Below are 20,325 nucleotides of genomic sequence, written 5' to 3'. Positions count from 1 at the left end.
TCCTTATGTAACCAAAAAAAAAAATACTTAAACTCATGTATTATCACTACAATGTTAATTAAATAAATGAAAATAATTTTCACAATTCTAAACTCTTTTCTTCACCTCTCGCTAATCACAAACCCTCACTGTTACGCACACCAGCTAGCTAACGTGTAGAATTGAATTTCTGGTGTCAGAGATTTTCCCATTCCGATTCAATCGAGCGAACTGGTACTAAAACCCTAAACCTAACCCTAGCTCGATGCAATGATTGAACCTTACAACAAGTACGAGTTTCTCTCTATCTCTCTCAATCTCTTGATTATCTGCATAAAAAACGAATGAATTCGAATCGGGAATGTTGATTTTGTTTGAATGATTTTGTTGTTTAGGTTGGTTAAACTAGCAGCAAGGGCTTTCTATGATGATCTTACCAGCAAAGGAGATAATCAACCCAAATCAGGAAGAAGTGATAACAGAGGAATAGCTGTTGTCGTTCTTGATGCACTCACAAGGTTCCTTCAACCTTTTCACATATATATATATATGCCTTTATCACTATTCATATTCCATAATATACATATTGAAATGTCATACAGCATTCACACTTCAATTCAAAATTAAAACTTTTATCATCATAGTTGAATGTAGTACATATCAGGGTTGTTAATGGCGGATAGCGTAGTGTAGCGGCAAGCCCAAAAAACGCAATTTCGAGTGCTATTTCGGTGCTATAGCAGTGAATAGTGCAGTAGCGGTGAACCCCAGGGCGCTACACTATAGCGCTTTTGTGCCGCCATGGCGGGCTATTAACAAGCCTACTACATATATGAAAGTAGAAAGGAAGGGGAACTTAACTTTATTGAATTTTAAAGTGAAATAGAGAGAATTCACAAATTGGGACCTGTAAGTTTGTTAGGACCTGTGAACCTGGAAACTGGGGTTGTTATTGTTAAGCATGCTGTCATGAAAAGATGGATTTTGATATTTAACTTTTGTGGAGTCTAGAATATTGTGTATATTGTATACCATGATGGAGGGTAGTGAGGAAAGGCAAAAATGATACGAGTTTAAAGTTGACTGTGTGAATTTGACAAATAGCAGGTCTATTTATTTATTTAGTTAGTTTGAGTTTTCATTATACTGGTGTTGTGTCCAGACGACAATGGGTTAGAGAAGAGGACTTGGCAAAGGACCTCAAGTTGCATACTAAACAACTTCGTCGAACTCTGCGGTTCTTTGAAGAAGAAAAGATTATTACTCGAGATCATAGGAGAGAGGTAACTATTCGATTTTGTGAATGCATTATTTTGCTGCAATTTGTGAATTACTTGACCGAAAAGCATTAGTGATACAATAGGCACGTTCTGTTGTCTGATCCATTGTTTGATCGTGACACACTTATGATTTGAATGAGCTTATCATGCTAACACAATCAGTTACGATTGGACCCAGTGCACTAGAGCATTTAATCAAACATAAAATGCTTATTGTGGATTGTTGTTTATAGATTCCATTATACTCTTTGTTCCTGCTCCGTGGCTAGAATCTTCTTGATAGAAATCCAAAATAGGCATAGAAAAATGCATTCTCGTATTAATTCTGAAAAACTAAATGCATTCTTCACCCTAACAGACTCATAATTGGCTCTATTACAAACTAACTAATCAGTTACAAGATACAACAAACTTAACTACAAGTTTTTGACTCATACAACTATTATTGTGGAATCACAGCAATCAAACATATCTCTAACACTTTCAATTTGTGCTATTCATCCATTAATGTGTGCTTTTTTTGTTTTGTTTATTTTCTAGATATTTTTTCATTGGCAAATTTGGGCATGCTTGGGAGTTGTGGGTCAATGTATTTGTCATGTACATTTTTTACATATGTTGCATATTGTATGATTTTACCACAGACAGCAAAAGGTGCAAAAATTTATAGTGCTGCTGTAGCTGCTACAGCTGACAGTCAACAGACAGGAAAAGAGGGAGAAGAAAAGGTCAAACTGCACACACACTCTTACTGCTGTTTAGATTATGCACAGGTCCATCTTTCACTCTACTTATTCTATAATTTCAGCTCTATCAGTGATGTTGGGGTGTTTAATTGCAGAGAAATGGGGAAAATAAATTTTATTTTGCTTGTTTTTCGGGCAATTTCTTAGTCAGCATAGCCAAATACCATTTCGTGTATAGAAAATCTTATGTCAAATTTCATTGCAGATATATGATGTGACTAGGTACAGACTGCATCGCATGAAGCATAAACTGAAAGATGAATTGGATAACAAAAATACACTTCAGGAGTACATATGTCCAAACTGTGCAAAAAGGTTTATGTCATTCATTGTGATATCAATATCGTAATCTGTTACAACTACTTGTATTGATGTATTTCTTTTCCATAATATTTTGAAATTTGAATTATTTTAGATACAATGCTTTGGATGCACTGCGGTTAATATCTTTCGAAGATGAGGACTTCCATTGTGAAAGTTGTAATGGGAAACTAGAGGTTGAAAGTGATAAAATAGCTGCTCAAGAAGGTGGAGATGTGGATGATAATGCAAGAAGACGACGGCATGAAAAGTTAAAGGACATGCTTCAAAAAATGGAGGTTATTATATGATCTCATTGTGATGTTTATTTCTATTTGTGACTTCATATGATAGATCTCTATATTTAAAGTTGTTGTTGCTGATGATTGTTATCATTATTCTTTGCTAGAACTAGGAAATTTCTTAACCAAAGTAGTTTTCTAGCATGTAATGAATGCTTTATTATGTTTGATGTGGTCGAATCATGTATATATGGGTTAAAAGCTGTTTCAAGGGGGGGGGGGATTTCAGTGTAACCATAAGAATTTATCATACATTGATAGGAACCTGATTTTTATTGATAGAAAACCTAATTCCCAATTGGAAACTAGGGGAGAGATACAAGAGAAAGGGATACCAAACACCCTCTCTAACCGTAGAAAGAGAACCACTTCTCTCTCTAAACTCAATTCCTAACTGAATACAAAGATACTCACTAACTCTCACTCACCCTTATTTATAGGCTACAAGCCTCATTAACCTTCTAACTAATTCCCCAACTCACTAACAACTACTAACAATCCTTATCTACTAACTATCTAAACACCTGTACCTATCAATACTCTGATTTTTTATTGATAGAAACCCTAATTCCCAATTGGAAACTAGGGAGAGATATACAATAGAAAGGGATACCAAACACCCTTTCCAAGCCTAAAGAGAGTACGACTTCTCTCTCTAACCCAATTCCTAAACTGAATAACAAGATACTCACTAACTCTCACTCACCCTTATTTATAGGCTACAAGCCTCATTAACCTTCTAACTAATTCCCCAACTCACTAACAACTACTAACAATCCTTATCTACTAACTATCTAAACCCCTGTACCTATCAATACTCCCCCCCTGAAAATTCACCTTGTCCTCAAGGTGAAGGACAAAATACAAGCAATCTAAATGAACAGCTATGCCAAAGAATCAATGGTGACCACCCATCTTCCACCTGGATCCCATAGCATGAAGCAAATAGCCTCAGTCATGTATGAATGGTTGAACACCTTCCCTGGGCTCCCAAAACACATTCTGCTAAGAGGCATATGGCAGAAATTCCAGCAGATTCCCACTAGAAATAGCCAAGGAACAGCAACTTCAAAAGCAAACTCAGCTGATAAAGAGTGGGTAAACATCTCCCCATTTCCAGCCCACAGATGCTCAAAGAGACCAATACTGGAATTGGTAAATATGTGCCCAAAACTAGCTAACAAAGTCTCAAGCAGTCCAATATGTGAATCAACACTAAAAATAAAATTGGGAAGCAGCTTCCCCGCACAAACCATGAAGTCCTCAAGAAGCTGCGTGCTTGAATGAGAACTAAAATCCAAGCCTCCTCCATGTGACCCAAGTTGGGTGAAGGTCCAACTTTCACAAATAAGTTGATACCTCCAATTCTGCTCATGTCTCCAACCCAAAACATTGAGCTTAGCACTATGAGAATCTAAACTTTGAAACCCAGCAACTAATTCAGCAGAAACATTTAGTTGGCATGACCAAGAACTTGAGTGACCTTGTGTTAGAAATGGTGGAACAAAATAATTTCCCCAAACCCAGATTTTTATCACCTCCCAACATGCAAACCTCCAAATCTGTTCATGTTCCCACCTTAGCAAATTGATCTCAGTACCCATGAATTTCCACTCACCAAATCTGAATTCATTTGGAATAGCAACCTGACTCAATGTAAGGTCTGAATCGTGGTAAAACTCCAAGCTATTTTCAACATATAGTCGACCATTTGAGCTCTCATGGGCAACTCCAGCTGCTTGTTGAATTTGATAAATCCAGACCAAATCCAAATTTTCCTGGGGTTTCCGTGTCTCCAGAACCCATTTTCTAAAATGGCCTTGGCTCATTTGTTCATTAAGTAGTTGGAGTGTACATCCCCTGCATGTTGCTCTCACCAAACTCACCCATTTGCTGTTCCCTCCTTGAGCTGCCAGCAAATAACTCAAAGACTTTGCCATCAAGACACCTGGATCCCACTGCAAATAGCTTTTTAACCAAACATATATTCCAAGGTTTTCAACAACTCCTGCTAGTTGAATTTGGCACAGAAAGTCCAAAATTGTCTGGGCCTTTACTTCCTGCCAACATGTAATCATTGCTTCCAAACCAGTCTGACAAATCAGACACAACACACATGACTCACCTATCTCCTTCACTCTTGCTATCGTAAGTCTGTTCCCCAAAGCTGCAAACTGTGGAAGAGAGTCGCAGATCAGAAGATCTATCAACAGAAGTGGGTTTACCTCGTCTTCCATCAGAACTCTGGCCACCGTACATCCTTGGTTTGGTGGTTTCGCCGGTGAACGAGAATCCTTTGCCAACAATTCTCGGTCTGGCGGTTGCGGTGGTGGGAGAGGCCTCGCCACCCTCCCTCGATGAGTCTTCTTTGACGGCATGGAGAATCGACGGAATCCACTACCATTTTTGAATTTCTGGGTCCTGCTTCTCTCTACCCCCAATTTCAGAATTCTTGTTCCGTCGAAGAACCCTAAATCAACAATTTGGGGATAAACGGCGAATCCTTCCTTCTCAACACCTCGAAGGTTGCAATTCTGTAATCCTTCCATTAATGAACCTTCGATTGCCGTTTGATTCCGTGTCGCAATTGCCTCTCTCACCCCACCATATCTTCCTTCAACCTCTGTTTCAAAATTGAGGTTCTGAATCGCCTCCGCCACCGCTGAATCTGTCGTCGTCGCGGCCTCAACATTCGCCGGCGATGCCTCTGCCGCAACTCGCTCTTCCTCCACCGCTTCAAGATTGAGTCTTCGCAACGGCTCCTCTGCCTCCGCTGCTTCTCGCTCTTCCTACGCCGTCGTCTCCAATTCACCCTCTGTTCCAAGATTCGGTTTCTGAATTGCAGAGGTTGGGTCTTCCTCTTCTTCAGATGCTTGTCCGCTTCGATTGTCGCCTCTGATTCTTGCCTTTCTTGTTCCATCTTCTGCCTTCTTTCTTCAAGTTCCCTCCACTGATTCTTCATTGACTCTAGTTCCCTTCTGCTCTCAGCAAACTCCTTCTGCAATTCCTCTACAAGAGCAAATATCTCCCTCCTTTCCTCACGTGAAAATGAATCCATGAATCCTCTAGCCATGGATGCTGTTGCAGTTGAATCTTCTTGGCCAGGGCACCTGCATCGGTGCTCTGATACCAATGATAGAAACCTGATTTTTTATTGATAGAAACCCTAATTCCCAATTGCAAACTAGGGAGAGATACAATAGAAAGGGATACCAAACACCCTTTCCAAGCCTAAAGAGAGAACCACTTCTCTCTCTAACCCAATTCCTAAACTGAATAACAAGATACTCACTAACTCTCACTCACCCTTATTTATAGGCTACAAGCCTCATTAACCTTCTAACTAATTCCCCAACTCACTAACAACTACTAACAATCCTTATCTACTAACTATCTAAACCCCTGTACCTATCATACATAGAACTACTTGAGTGCCAATTAGGTCTATATTCTAACCCGCATCAATTGATAGTTTTCTGGAAGATGGTTTCTTGATTACTAGACCTCTCCTTTGTGTTTATGCTGCTATGACTTCAGTGGAATCATTATACTTATCATACGCAGCTGCTCGAGCACCAATTAGTTCTATATTCTAACCATACCAATTGGTACTATGTGGAAGGTTCTTTATAGATATATATGTCTCCTTAGTATGTTTAATATGGGCGTATCAGTGTGTGTGTGTGTGTGATGGACACATGTGCTAAGCATATTAAGCATATATTTGCATTTTACTTATCAGTGTCGATGAGTGTCAAAATGAATGTTTTTAATATTCCAGACCATATTTTCCCAAAGGAAGATGCTCTCCTAACCATGTGAAAATTATTTTTATTTTACACTTATAAAAGGAATTTGTCCATAGAACTCTTGAATTGAAATGGAAAAATAGATGTAACTCTAGTGGAAGTGCACTGGTGTATGCAACTGAGGCATCCTTTATTCCTAACAGATCGATAGACTTGAACCTTGCTCTTGCATGATCCGATCTATTCGATCAAGCACTCGCCATCTATTTCCATAGTTTAACTATTTGACAACATAAAAACCAAAATCTTTGAGCCAAATCTTAAACCATTCTTTAAGTTTTTCGACAATAGTTATAGTCCATGTTTGTATATGTAATAAGCTGATTTTGCTTGAGGAAGTACTGAACCACTGGTTAGAGCTAGAAGTCCGTGGGTTTATGCATTAAGTAGATTTTGTTGGGGCAAGTACTAATTAGAGCCTTAAACTTAGCCAGTTTATGAGTCTAATAATTATTTACAAACTTGGCTATAGTCATAATTGTTCTCATCTGAATTTCATGATAAATTGCTAGAACTAACACTAGATTGCTTGAAGTTACAATTTAATTTGCATGTGATGTCTGTCTTAATCCTTGTGCTGGTGCAGGTACAACTCAAGCCTTTAATGGACCAACTCAGTCGGGTAAAAGACTTGCCTGTTCCAGAATTTGGCAGTCTTCAAGCATGGGAAGCTCGAGCTAGTGCGGCAGCGCGTGCTGCTAATGGAGATATCAATGGTGGTGATTCTAAAAATTCTCAGCTGGGATATAATGGAGCTCCAATGCCTTACAGCGGAGATACTAAGGTAAACATTATACTGCTTCAAGGAAGATATCATTTCTGGCATACAGTTTTTAGGAACCACAAATTGAAAAGAAAGCAAGAGAAAATGATAGAAAGAAAATACGGAGAGGCGATGATAAATTTGTATTATTTGAAAATTAAAATATTCCATAGCTGTAAAACTTGAACTGAACCTTCTTCCGATACAAGAGATAACTTTGGGACTAACTTTGCCATCTAGGCTGGCATTTGGTTAACTCATAGAACCTACGTGTTGTGCATTCTAACAGAGAGAGACCAAGCAGACATGCTACATGCTTTAAAATGGGATGTACATAACTACATACTTTTTAATTTAAGATGGTGGTTCTTTGAATTTATATGAACTTTTTAAGAAACAAAATGGGCTGAAAGGACTAACCTATATAGGGCAATCATACTAGAGCAGACCTAAAATTGGCTTGACATGAATGTAAATAGGATCTCTGCATGAATGTACTGTGCAGGTAGTAGAGAATGAATCCTCTCATTGTGAAATTTCACATGTCTGTGTCATGAGAAATTAGCATGAGAGAATCCATTTCAGTTGGTGGTATCATGATGTGTCCATTGTATTAGGAACATGCTTTTCCAACTTGCTTGATTATCGTGGTCCTATGTATGTTTTTCCTTCTCCCTATTTTCTGTTTGTGCTCCTGGTTAAAGTGGATTTAACCTCTTCTTTTATCTTGAAATATGTGACAAGTGAATGCATGTGAAGGACAACACCTTGGTTGCTCTCAAGATATATTATACTGAATTTTCTATGCAATTTTTAATTTTAACATTGAGTGTTATCTTTCTTAAATTGTTTTAAAAGCACTAAGTAGTCTATTGTGGATATGGACAGGTTGTAGTTGACTTCAATGGTACCGAAGTCAAAGGAGAGGGTGTTAAGTCTGAAGCTGATACATCTTTAAAGGTTTTACCTCCATGGATGATTACGTCTGGGATGAATCTTACAAAGGAACAACGTGGAGAGGTGAAGCAGGAAATGAAGATGGACGGTACTTCAACTTCAACAGCCGCACAGTACACGGATGACAAGAAATCATCAATTGGGCATGATGATAATAAGAATATACAGGCATATAAAATAAGATGAATTTTAATTTTCTGTCTTAAGATAACTCAAGAAAGTTTTTGTTTCACTAATTTTTTTTCTCCTTTGCCTACTTTTATAGGATGAGTATATTAAGGCTTATTATGCTGCTTTGCTTAAGCAGCAAGAAGAAGTTGCAAAAAATCAACAATCAGTAGATACACAAGCTGCAGATGATCCTTCTAGCAGTACTTTCGGTCGCCAGGTTGGCATGAAATCAAAACGTGAGGAAGATGACGATGGTACTGAGAGGGAAGAGGCTCCGCTGGGAGGTACATTTAGTCTTTTCAAGATTAGACTGATATTTGGACCAGTTAAAATATTGAATACCTGGACATATATGTTTAGCCTCACTTGCTTCCCATCTAAAAGTCAAAATTAGAAGATGACATATTTTAAACATTCATATACATGAGTTTAATTATTATATTGCTTGGAGTTTTTGTCTGCCATAATTGAAATTATATTCTTGATAGGCTTGAGCATCACCATAGATCCCATGTCTAGAGTTTTATAACATGTAATTTTATGATAAGCTGCCTGGGAATACTGATCATCTTATTCAATAAATGTTGGGGAAAAAGACAGATCAGTGATTAGTTAAAGGGAGAAGCCCATGTTTCAGAGGTCAATTGGGGTTGAAGTTCCTAGTGATACTTAGTCATAAAAAATATAATATTGATTAAACTCGTTAAGCAGAGATGATATATGCTATTTGTGTTCATTTTTTATTTCTTAAACCAAATAGAACCAAGAGTTAATATTTTTGAATAATTGAGTGGTTGAGATCTACTAGTACTTATCTTGTTTAGAGTGTATTTTTTCGGCTATGATATGCTTTTTACTATAATTTTGTATAATAATTTTAAATCCATGTTAAAAGAAGTTCGTAATGGTTCTGCCCTTGTTCTCAAGTCATCCAAGAGCCCGTTTGGATACGAGCTTATTGGAGTTTATCTACTAGAAAATGCATTGAATAAGCTCTAATAAGTGCTCTTTGGTTTGCATCCAAACGGGTACCAAGAACTAATAATTTCTTTAATTAGTTTGCTTAGGCTGGTTGCCAGTCTTTCAGTTTCAAGCTTTATTTATAGTCATTGCATTGCAGCCACTTCAAACTAATGCAATCCACAAGCACAGTGTGATATGATTGCAATTGCTTTTTTGCAATTGGGATGTTTCGTAATGTCAAACGACTCACTTCACCGCTTAAATTCTTGGTTTACATCATATTTGACTGACTGGTGTTAGACTGTTAGTTGGACCAGTGTAAAAGTTAGTTCCAATGATATTCAATGATATTCTGTGAAAATTGACATCGACCCTGTTAGAAATGACTTTGGTTGCAATTTTCAATGATATTCTGTGACTTGTTACTTGGTTTAGCAAATTGATAAAACTATTTAGAAGACTGGTTTTCCACTAGAGCCATATGTTACAATGTTAATGACGGGGCTATTGAGTAGAACTTTGTTTACATTGATCCGAACACCACCTTATTTTTCTGAATTTATTGTGGATTGAATCTTCTGTTTTTAAGTTAGTAACTTGGTTCCTTCTTTGATTATTTTTGTTTCCTTTGGTGTTTATATCTGCTCACTTTTGCTTTGGGCGTATTTTGAAGGCAATGGAAATGTAGGATACAAGGTGGATTTGAATGTTGAAGCTGATGATGTTCCAGCAGATGATGACGATGAAGATGATGACGTTGACTGGGAGGAAGGTTGATGAAAAAAATAAATCACCTGGTCAATGTGAATGCAAGGGCTTATTCTGATCTGCTGCAAGGGCACGTGTTATTATGATAATAATAATAATAATACAGCTTCAAATTATGTATCACAAGAACAGAGTTCATTGCTCATTGTATTATTGTTTGTGCATGTTGCTGTTGTGATAGGTTCATGGGATGAGAGGAAGTGCGCAGTTGACTTCTTAACTTATTGATGTATTATGTATGTTTGGATTTCAGTTGACTTAACTTATTGATGTATTATGTATGTTTGGATTTCTGTTGATCTCAACGGTGACATGTCAAACATGTCAAAATCTTGCTTCTAGGTTTGAGTCAACACAAACAGGGACCCAAACACACATAATCATCTGCTTTCGTCATATATTGGATGATCAACAACTCTACTATGAAAATTTGTATGTTATGAATGTCAAAGAATAGTAATTGCTTAAATCAACATACCAATGGATACATGGATTTTTGAATAGAGTCAGCCATCACAATTTTTTCACACCAATGAAGGAAATGATGAGCTCTGAATTTTGTCTACCTCTGCCTTTCCCGACAACACTTCTTGTATTTGCAAAATCCGTTCAAGATGTCCATTTCCCGTAGATATTATTAGGTGTAAAGTGAGATGTGCATTTCCCATTTTCAATCATAGTGAATTGATATCCCATAAAATATACCTCCTCTGTTTTAGAAAGATGGTTGTTTTAGGCATTTTTTCAACATTCTTAAATGTTTTCTCATTTAGAAAGTCAATGCATTTTTGCTAATTTTTTCCACGCGCTATTAATAAATTCTCTGTCACATATTAACTAAGGGTACTTTAGTAACATTATACTATGAATAACTGTCATCTTACCCTTTATTACGTCATAATGACTATTTTCAATCAAATAAAATTTTTGAGGGACTAAAAATTATGAAATTTTTTATAGGGATCATTTTAGATTATGGTGTATAAACCAGAGATCAGAAACATATTTAACCTAAGTTAAATTTATATAATTTATTTTTTCACAAAGGAAGACATTTTATATTCAAGTTAAATTTTTACAATGAATGATATTCAAATAAATTAAAATTATAAAAATAATAATTTGAAATTATACAAAAAAAACTGAGACTTAAATACACTCCCTTTCCTGAAGGTTAATTTGTCACCATAACACTTAGGGCCAGTTTGGTGGTCAGGATAGGATATGATAGGATATGATATATGAATAGGATATCAACAGGATATGATAAGAGCTGGATAGACTCTTATCATATCCTGTGTTTGAGGTGCACATGATAAGGACATGATATGATTATGAATAATGTATCAGATTTATATTTGAATAAAAAATACATTTAAAATTGATCATTCTATTAAATTTAATTTCTTTACATTTTCATGAATGAGTCTATATTTTAAAATAAATAAAATTAATTTAAATTTTATTAATTAGCCTATTTTATTGTTTTGAAGATGCCATATATTTTAAATAAAATTATGCAGTTAACCGATTGGTTTTCACTTAGTTGTGACACGTGATAATTAACAATAAAAGTTAACTAAATTAAGAATATTATTATTTCAAAAGTACTTTATATTTGAATTATAAATTATTATATAAGTAGATAAGTAGTTTTAAATAATATGAGATGAAAATAAAAAATTAATCTATTACTATTAAAAAAATCAATATTTGTAATCAATGTTTTTCACTTAGTTGTGACACGTGATAAACAATAAAAATTAACTAAATTAAAAATATTATTATTTCAAAAATACTTTATATTTAAATTATTATATAAGTAGATAAATAATTTTAAATAATAGGATATGAAAATATTAAATTAGTCTATTATTATTAATAAATCAATATTTGTAAGTGAGTAGTCTATTTTACTATTTATGAATAGTAATTTTATTTATTTTTTATTTTAGTTAAATTAATATTTTTATATTTATTAATTAATATTATTATAAATTACTCCCTCCGTCCCTAATTATAAGCTAAAGTTGTAAAAATCACACTTATTAAGAAAGCCTTAATTGATGCATTGGTTTTCAAAAAAAATGTACAACTTTCTATGATTACCCCTATTTATGATAACACTTTTTCATCATTGTACTACTAATGGTGGTGCTCCACTACCAATAAATGCAAGAGTGAATATGGAAAGAAATATTAACTTTTGCAAGGTTAGTTTATATTTAGTGACACAAAAAAAGTCTCAATGTTAGCTTATAATTAGGGACGGAGGGAGTATAAATTATATAATATTAAAATAAATTAATTTGGAGTTAGGATACTGAAAGAAAATATATAACTCGTATCCTATCCTGCTCTATCATAGCTTCCCCCTCAGGATAACTTTTACACATGATTGACAGGATAGGATATGAGACAGGATAGTGTTATCATATCCTGCTGGCGCAACAAACAACAGATAACAACAGGATATGATTATTATCCTGTCCTATCCTATCCTGTCCTGGTCACCAAACGGGTCCTTAATCTCATTCTTACCTAAAATATACACTCCACCCGTCAACCCCAACTTCTATAATAAATTAACCCTGTGAATTATATAGTGTATGGTTAATAACTTATTATATAACATATGAATTTAAAAGAAAACTTAGAAGAATTTGTCATTTTTCAATAAATGTTTCGAAAAACAGATTGGTTAATAAAACACAGAGAAATTAATGCATTAATATAAATTTATTGGAGATAGATAGACATGTGACAATATATTTTGGACAAGAATTTGATAACATGAATGACGAGTTTAGTTCAAGATGAGGCAGCCATAGCGTAGAGTGGGTCCAAAAGACTCGGACATGAGTTACACGCGCCACTTAACTACACGCAATCTCCAAAAATATCTAGCTCTCATTACCCAAGATATTTGTCCCTGATGACGTGGCACCACTGACACGTGTAAAAGCGTAGCCATGTGGAGCTTTTTTCGCATCCAGAAAGAAAAATACACAACCGCAACCAACCCAAAGGGTTTGAATTGATTTCACCACCTCCTCCTCCGCCGCTGAAATTTCCGATCACTCTCTCGCACCACCGCCATGGAAGAAGATCTCCGTCTCCACCGTGACCTTCAGTCGCCTCCGGTTCTGTCCGATCCTGAGTTGACTCGCTCCGGTTCCGCCTCCAGCTCCTCCGCCATCACCGCTGACAAGGAGTTCTCGCGTAATTGCACGGACTCTTCGTTTCCGGTAATAGAATCTCCCTCACTCTCACCTTCTTCTATTTTCGGAATTCCTTACTACATGTCAGATTTTCCTATTTCGCCTTCGTTTCTATTTTGTTTCCTTCAAATTGCTGAGTTCAGATGTTGATTCCGGAGTGTTTTCGTGTCTGGATCGTTCCGTGCCTGAATTTGGCGACTCTGAGCGATTTTGAGTTTTTCTTAATGCTTTGCATGCGTTCAAGCTTCCATGGATTGGGTTTGTGTTTTGTAGATCATGTAACGAGCTAGTTTAAGTAATTTGTTAGCTAAATTAAGCTATAAATTAGTCGAGAATATCTGAAATCTAGAACCGGGGGCAAGAAAAATTAGAGAATAACATAAATGTAATTATGATTTACTCTGTTAAATATGCAATTGGTTTGGCCTAATTAAGGTTTGGTCATGGTTGCTGATGACTTGTAATCACCTTTGTTTGTTAAATATGCAAGTTCTTTTGTGCTCTTATCTTCATGGCGGAACGCACTCAAGGAGCTTTAGAAGCAACAAAATAACAAACAGTTTTTGAAAAGTATACTTGAAGTAGCTAGATTAAGAGAGGAGAGTTTCCACTTGATTTTCTAATAGTTCTGAATTGATCTAGTCTTGGTTATTGGCATTATTATTACATTGATTAATTGTATAGACTGACTAATTTAGTTCCTATAATAACTTAAAATCTCCTATTGCTTGACATAGCTTACTTTTCAGAAGGTTATATATATAGACTTAACACTCTGTTGCCTGCCAATAAATATAATAAGTTAAAAAATGAAAGTTTTAAATTGTATTCCAAGTCGCGACCTTGTCTTAGAGTGCTTGTGAAGATGAAAACTTTTCTGTTCGTTTAGCTGGCAAGGATATACTTACTGCAAATTTTTTTACCAGGACGAGTCGGCTAGATGGACAGATCAGCAGCACAGTCTATATCTCAGTTCTTTAGAGGCCTCATTCGTGAATGAATTGCATCGTTCTATAAATTTACGTGGTTGGAGCTTTCAAAATAACACAGATGGAGCATATAAACATAGAACTCTGCAAAAGTCAGTTAATATGCCTAAGCAGGTCAGTGATAATTTTCAGTTAGCATCTCCTTTGTATGTGTGTGTGCGCGCGCATCATTTTGTACTTTTACCTATATAATCTAACCTTATTTATTTTCTGCTTTCAGTCTCTGGCTCTCCAAGATGGCTGCCAGAAGAAGACCAAACTTGAAAGAATTGCACCTATGTTAGAAAGTACAGCTGATTCTCATGTTCATGCAGGAAGTCAATTGGGACTTATACCTATAGATAGAGCTTGCAGTTTGAAAGAGCATCATACCTATGACCATGACTTGCCTTGTGACGAGGAGATTCATGCTAAAGGGAGTTTACCATTCACCAACAAGTCACCAAGAAGTAGTGCGAAGAAGCAATGTCTTTTCCCCTCATTCCATGCAGAATCAAGTTGCAGTTCTGCAGGTAGCTTGAACTACTTTTTCTCTCGCATATTGATTGTTCTGTTGGCTAGATAATGATACTTTCTATGACCCTGTCTTTTCTTGCACGTTATGCAAATGCTGATGTTTATCGTGCGAACTCTCAAAATACATGCATATATAGTCTCATTAGTAATTGCATTATCAAGTTTTGGTGTTCAGAGATTTAAGTTATCAGAACATCGGTTTACTCAGTTCAGTCAATTGTTGGGAAGTCTACATGATCATTCAACTGAAACATGGCACAGAGGAGATTGTATATTAATTAGTTCTGAATTTACCTGCTGTAAAGGCGTATTGATGCTGGTCTCATTTGCACTGTTGGTTGTGGACCTGTGGTTAAAAATTACTTGTTATATTATGAAGCTTTTTTGCGATACATTTTTTACCGGTCATTTAACCAGTTGGTTATTTTTATACCTTGCAACAGTGCTATACACTAAAGGACACTGCATATTAATTGATTCCGAACTCACCTTCTGTAAAGGCTCATTAATGTTTGTCTCATTTGCATTGTTGGTTGTGGAACTGTGGTTAAAGATAGCTAGTTAAATTATGAAGTTAATGTTTTGCAAATACATTTTGTAAGTGGTCATCTAACCATTTGGTTAGTTTTATACCTTGCAACAGTGATATATAGGGAGAAGACTTAAAGTGAGTTTGTTTATATAGTGAGAAAGTAAGGATGTATCCACCCTTAGGTTTTCATGGGTTAAATTATGATATACAAGTTTAAATTAAATCAACTATGGATGTAGACTTATTTGCTCACTTTAGACGAGGCATGTCCGCTATGTCTTTTTGCCGTTGATGATGATGTGGGATGTCCAAGTAGCTATGTATCTTCTTGCGTTACATATCCTTGTATGGCTGATGAAGGAAATTTGTTTAGATGGAATTAACTAAGAATAAACCAACCTTGCCATCTTTCCTGTGTTGATACTTGATAGATATAACTTCAAATCTCTCTGTGCATCTCTGTCATGTTCTTGCCACTGTATAATTTTGCTGTTTTATTTTGTTTGCATAACCATGTGGCATTTAAGATTTTTCTTAAGTTGTTTATTTGTTATACTGAAACCGAACTACTATGAAACCTGAGTCCCTGCTCTCCAGTTCTAATTAAGATATTGCTAACAATGTCATAACATGTTTTACAAACCACTGGTTTCACATAATTTCCTTACAGTGCTTGGATCCAGTAAAGTGAACATTGAATCGGCACTGACAGAAATCGATTGTTACTGTACAATTTTACATGTATTTTTCCTTTCAGTGAGATGTAAAAGAATAACTTAACTAATTTTTTACACCATGGACAGAGCAAAGAGCGTTTATTAATGCAATAATCGTAATTTCTAAGAAACAATATATATTCAAAATATCAAGATTTACAATGTGTATCAACTATCAAATATGAGTTGGGTTGGTCCTTAAAGTCAGTACTTTTTAACAGAAAAGAAACATTTCTTTGGTTCTTCCCTCTGCTTTTAAACCATTGTTGTGAGACAGCTCGACACTGGCAATAAAATGCTATGACTTGTTTGAATGACATGATTGAGATCGTTTTTACTGGACTACTGGAGTCAGATTAAAATATTTGTATTCTTCTGTTATTTATTTGTTTGGCATTATATAAATTATTTTACTTTTTATACTTTTTGGTAGAGGTCACCGATCAAAATTTCAAGGATGAAGTAGCCAGTTCAAGCACCATGCCCATGGCTAAAAGGTTGAAGACAGCTGCAGCAGATGGTTCAAGTAGAGATCAAGTAGGGTGGAATTTATGCTATATAATCTAACAATCTGAATTAACTTCTAATGGCTTGCTGAGCTTTTCATTTCTTTTGATGTTCAGGTTGTGCCGTTTGAAAAGTTTCACACATCAGATGTTTCAAATGCAACCTCGGAAAAGAAAGAACATGAATTGCAATCGGAGCTCCGAGCGAGCATTCACATCCCGAAGTCTGATCTGCGTTACTTTCTAAAGGGTAGGTAAGTATATGCAACATAGAATTAAGGCCTCAGGTTTTATGGTGGATGCTGGTATAACATGGCGCAGTTTCAAGAAAATTGTTGAGGGACTTGCGTGAAGGAAAATCGTACATGGAATTTAGTGCTGGTTAGGTTATCTAAAGTTGTTTAGTGTAAAATAGTGAGGAAGAATCTTTTGATAGCAATATCCACAGTCATAGTAAAAAATATGATTGCATTTGATTTTTTGTGGGATGAATTTTTGGTTGATTGACCGAATGTTTAGGTAGGTAAGTGTTACATTTCCTTACTAGGCTTCCTCAAGTTTTCTTACTCCAATTGTGCTTCAAAGAGTGAGTAAAATGCCATTTTTTGTTATTTTAGTTCCTGATAGAAGAAAACTCATCAAAAAAGTTTCTGAATGTATAATTTGTTTGTCACTTTGGTCCCTACATGCAAAAGCTTTCATTCGTTTTGAATTTTAATATTAACTCTTAGAGACTGATGTAAATTTTGATGTTAGCTTTAAAGAACTAATATGAATTTAAATTGACACTTTAGGGACTGATATGAAGTATGAACTAAGTAGTATATATATGTTTTTCAAGAACCAAATTAGACTATAAATTACAGTTTAGGTAATTTTTTATGAATTTCCTTTGAATAACTGAAATGACAGACCTAATCTAATTGACGTTTACTCTTTAATAGTTGAAAAGATAGAGAAATCCAAATATGTGAACCTCCATTAAATTGCATTTTTCAGTTGGAGTTGATGCAGTGCTGCTGTATTTCATTGTACATACTCCAAATTGTTTCTGCTGCAGTTCAATTATTTTGAACTTTCTCTCTTATCCATAAAATTTTATTATGTAGGTTCCAGCATCTGTATTTGTTCGTTGAACTATGGTTCACTGCCTTTTTCTCCCCTTTGTGTGCCCCATTGTTTTTTGATTCGGTGGTTCAATAAACTGTCTTTCAAGACTTAGTGCATGTTTGTAAATCCTTTTACAATTGACTCTAAAACCAGAATCAATTATGCGGAGAAGCTTTACTGAGCAGTTTCTGGATTACAAAATTGATTCTGAGGAAAGAGAAACTAATCCAAACATGTTATTATTGACCTAGCTTTTTGACCATGGAATGTAGTTTTTTTATTAGGTTTTGTTTCTGAGGTAGCAATCATTTGGCAGTAGTTAGTATTGGCCTACTTTCTTCGTGAATGCCGCCTATGTATATCTTTTATGTGAATCTAGCTTCTGTTGTAATATGTTACATACCTCTTTTTAGATCCCCTCTATATGGAGGAGTGATTCGTTTGTACAAAGAGCAATGCTATGTATTATGAATTGTGGATGCAAGAAATGCAAGCATAGCATGTGTCAAAACATAGCTTTATTTGCCTATTACAAGTTTACAACATAAATAGGCAATCATCTACATTTAATTTATATATTTGTTATGGAGTTGTCTAAATCACTTGACGTAAATATTGGGTAAAATTATTTTACTCTCAGTTGGTCCTATAATATTTTAACACGTGTATATGTTCTCTCTCCTCCACAATTCTCTTATTCCAATCTGCTCGCATCCTCACCCCTCACTCTGCTCCCTTCTGATCTCCCCGTTCGATGAACTCAATGATGATGATGTGTGTCTATGATGTTTACCATGTTTTTCTTATGATTTTGTGCATATTGCATTACTTTTACATAGCTCATTAATTCCATTGTAAATGCGCAATCGACAAATTACAGGTGGAAAAAGTGAAAAAAAGAAAAAAAAAAGGAAAATGAAAAAAAAAATATATGCATAAAGCCCTAATCACATTCTATTTAAAGGGGAGCCGTGTAGCACAAAGAGCATAGTGGTTCTTAATTAAATTTGAAAAGCACGCCTACATTGGAGCACGATTGTGCATGTTGGTGCGACTAGATTAAGCATAAAGCCCTAATCACATTCTATTTAAAGGAGAGCAAGGTCAGTAAAAAGGAGAGGTGAGATAGAGACTGAGAGGCAGACCGAAACACGAACTCGGATTTAAGATTCACAGTTGGGGATCATTGGAGTGCTTCGACAGAGTCTTCATGAGATTAGTTTTCTTCTCTATACTTTATATGATGTTAACTGCATGGCCTATGATTATTATGTTTTCAACTTGTATCATAAATAGCACACACTCTCTCTCGAGGTTGCAATGTGAGAGACTTTTGAGTTTCTATGTATGTTAGTGTTCCACAATTTATGAAATTTATCCACAAAATCATGTTTATTTATTAATGGTTTTTTAATTAGTGTAACGAAGAGATAATTGGTATGTTATGGATTGCCCAAGAGGCTACCCACGTAATATCGTCTGAAGCGGCCTAGATGATTCACAATTAAGTGGACTCCATGATGGCCAACTGAAATGACTAGAAACAACTTTTATTTTATCCAAATTCATAGTCGAGCGAACTCAAGCAAATACATTTGTAACGCCATTGCAAGATTGCTTACATGCAACCATTGTCTTAGAAGGCTAACACCATGACTTTATTAGGACATAACACCTCCAGTACCACCCTTACTATGCCTATAAATAGATGTTTCACATTTATATAGAAATTACTCATTTGTTATCTCATTGTTGTTCTTTGAGTTTGGACTTTGATCTCATTGATCTTTTACTAACTTTAGTGTCGAAGTATATCTTTGACTCTTTGTTGGTACCTCCTCTTGTCTTGTCAACACCATAATACCATGATGGATAATCCTCTCCGAACCGTTCACCACCCCGCATAGAATCAAGAGCATTATTTTAGAAAAACGGTAAATACGAATTATTTATGCCAAACCCATTTGAAAAAGAGTTAAAATAAAATACAAAAATAAAAGACAGAATATTTATTTAATTTTTAATGTAGTTGGATCGAAGGTCCCTCGATTCATGGATCGAAGTGCTTGTCCTCCCACGTTTTCCAACGGCAAATCTCAGCAAGTTTAGTTGTACTATACCTTTTAGGTGACCAACTCCTTCGTTAATATGAAATACTAACAATATCAACTCAATGAAATGAATATACTAACCCGTCTCACTACCTAACATAAAGCTTTGGTATCATGCTCCAAGTGCTATTAGTTGCTCTCTTCTTTAACATTCGTGTCATCTAATACATCAATCAACAGATAAATGCAGCTAGATTATTGTGAAAAGTTGAGGGGAGACAACCATCCGAATCTCTATGTTTCGCTGTGAAATAATCCATCAACAAGATAACATTTCAATTTCCATCAGCAAAAGAGAAATTGCAAAAGCCATTTTCACTTCCACCACCTTGATAGCAACAATAATTTTTTTTTTGAAATGTTGATAGCAACAATAATTAAAATAACTAATAGTTATTATTATCTTTGCTAATGGTATTGGTACCTTACTTGAAATCTAAGCAAATATGAGTAGACAAGTAGACAACTTCAGCTAGAGATGCCAACACTGAACCATATGATTAGTTTAGTAGAGCATGACATAATTTCGTATATGACAAGTTGCAGGTTTGATACCTCACTCGTGCCTTTAAAATGAGAGAAATGT

At 35.4% G+C, this 20,325-nt stretch overlaps 2 protein-coding genes across 2 annotated transcripts; both read left to right on the top strand.

Moving 5' to 3' along the window:
- The first annotated feature begins 85 nt into the window (after positions 1 to 85).
- LOC130711242 (transcription initiation factor IIE subunit alpha-like) lies at positions 86 to 10,539 on the top strand. Its single transcript, XM_057560774.1, has 10 exons — positions 86 to 269; positions 375 to 497; positions 1,142 to 1,262; positions 1,904 to 2,032; positions 2,211 to 2,320; positions 2,421 to 2,604; positions 7,003 to 7,200; positions 8,068 to 8,304; positions 8,402 to 8,591; positions 9,944 to 10,539. Exons 1-10 carry the CDS (start codon positions 250 to 252, stop codon positions 10,045 to 10,047), a joined length of 1,416 nt encoding a protein of 471 aa, XP_057416757.1. The 5' UTR covers positions 86 to 249; the 3' UTR covers positions 10,048 to 10,539.
- Positions 10,540 to 13,012: 2,473 nt separating this feature from the next.
- Positions 13,013 to 17,191, top strand: LOC130715362 (cold-regulated protein 28). The gene is made up of 5 exons (XM_057565448.1): positions 13,013 to 13,286; positions 14,186 to 14,362; positions 14,469 to 14,760; positions 16,446 to 16,549; positions 16,636 to 17,191. The coding sequence occupies exons 1-5, from the start codon at positions 13,137 to 13,139 to the stop codon at positions 16,774 to 16,776; spliced, it is 864 nt and encodes a 287-aa protein (XP_057421431.1). The 5' UTR covers positions 13,013 to 13,136; the 3' UTR covers positions 16,777 to 17,191.
- The last annotated feature ends 3,134 nt before the right edge of the window (positions 17,192 to 20,325 follow it).

The sequence above is a fragment of the Lotus japonicus genome, chromosome 4 (assembly GCF_012489685.1).
Source record: "Lotus japonicus ecotype B-129 chromosome 4, LjGifu_v1.2".
NCBI lineage: Eukaryota > Viridiplantae > Streptophyta > Magnoliopsida > Fabales > Fabaceae > Lotus > Lotus japonicus.
This window is presented reverse-complemented; position numbering and strand designations above follow the sequence as displayed.

Excerpts from the sequence above, each read along its gene's own strand:
- LOC130711242 (XM_057560774.1), top strand. The coding sequence starts at position 250 with ATGATTGAACCTTACAACAA. Across the intron at positions 2,321-2,420 it reads TGTCCAAACTGTGCAAAAAG|ATACAATGCTTTGGATGCAC; the intron begins GTTTATGTCATT and ends GAATTATTTTAG. Across the intron at positions 8,592-9,943 it reads GGAAGAGGCTCCGCTGGGAG|GCAATGGAAATGTAGGATAC; the intron begins GTACATTTAGTC and ends CGTATTTTGAAG.
- LOC130715362 (XM_057565448.1), top strand. The coding sequence starts at position 13,137 with ATGGAAGAAGATCTCCGTCTCCACCGTGACCTTCAGTCGCCTCCGGTT. Across the intron at positions 13,287-14,185 it reads GCACGGACTCTTCGTTTCCG|GACGAGTCGGCTAGATGGAC; the intron begins GTAATAGAATCT and ends TTTTTTTACCAG. Across the intron at positions 16,550-16,635 it reads ATGGTTCAAGTAGAGATCAA|GTTGTGCCGTTTGAAAAGTT; the intron begins GTAGGGTGGAAT and ends TTTGATGTTCAG.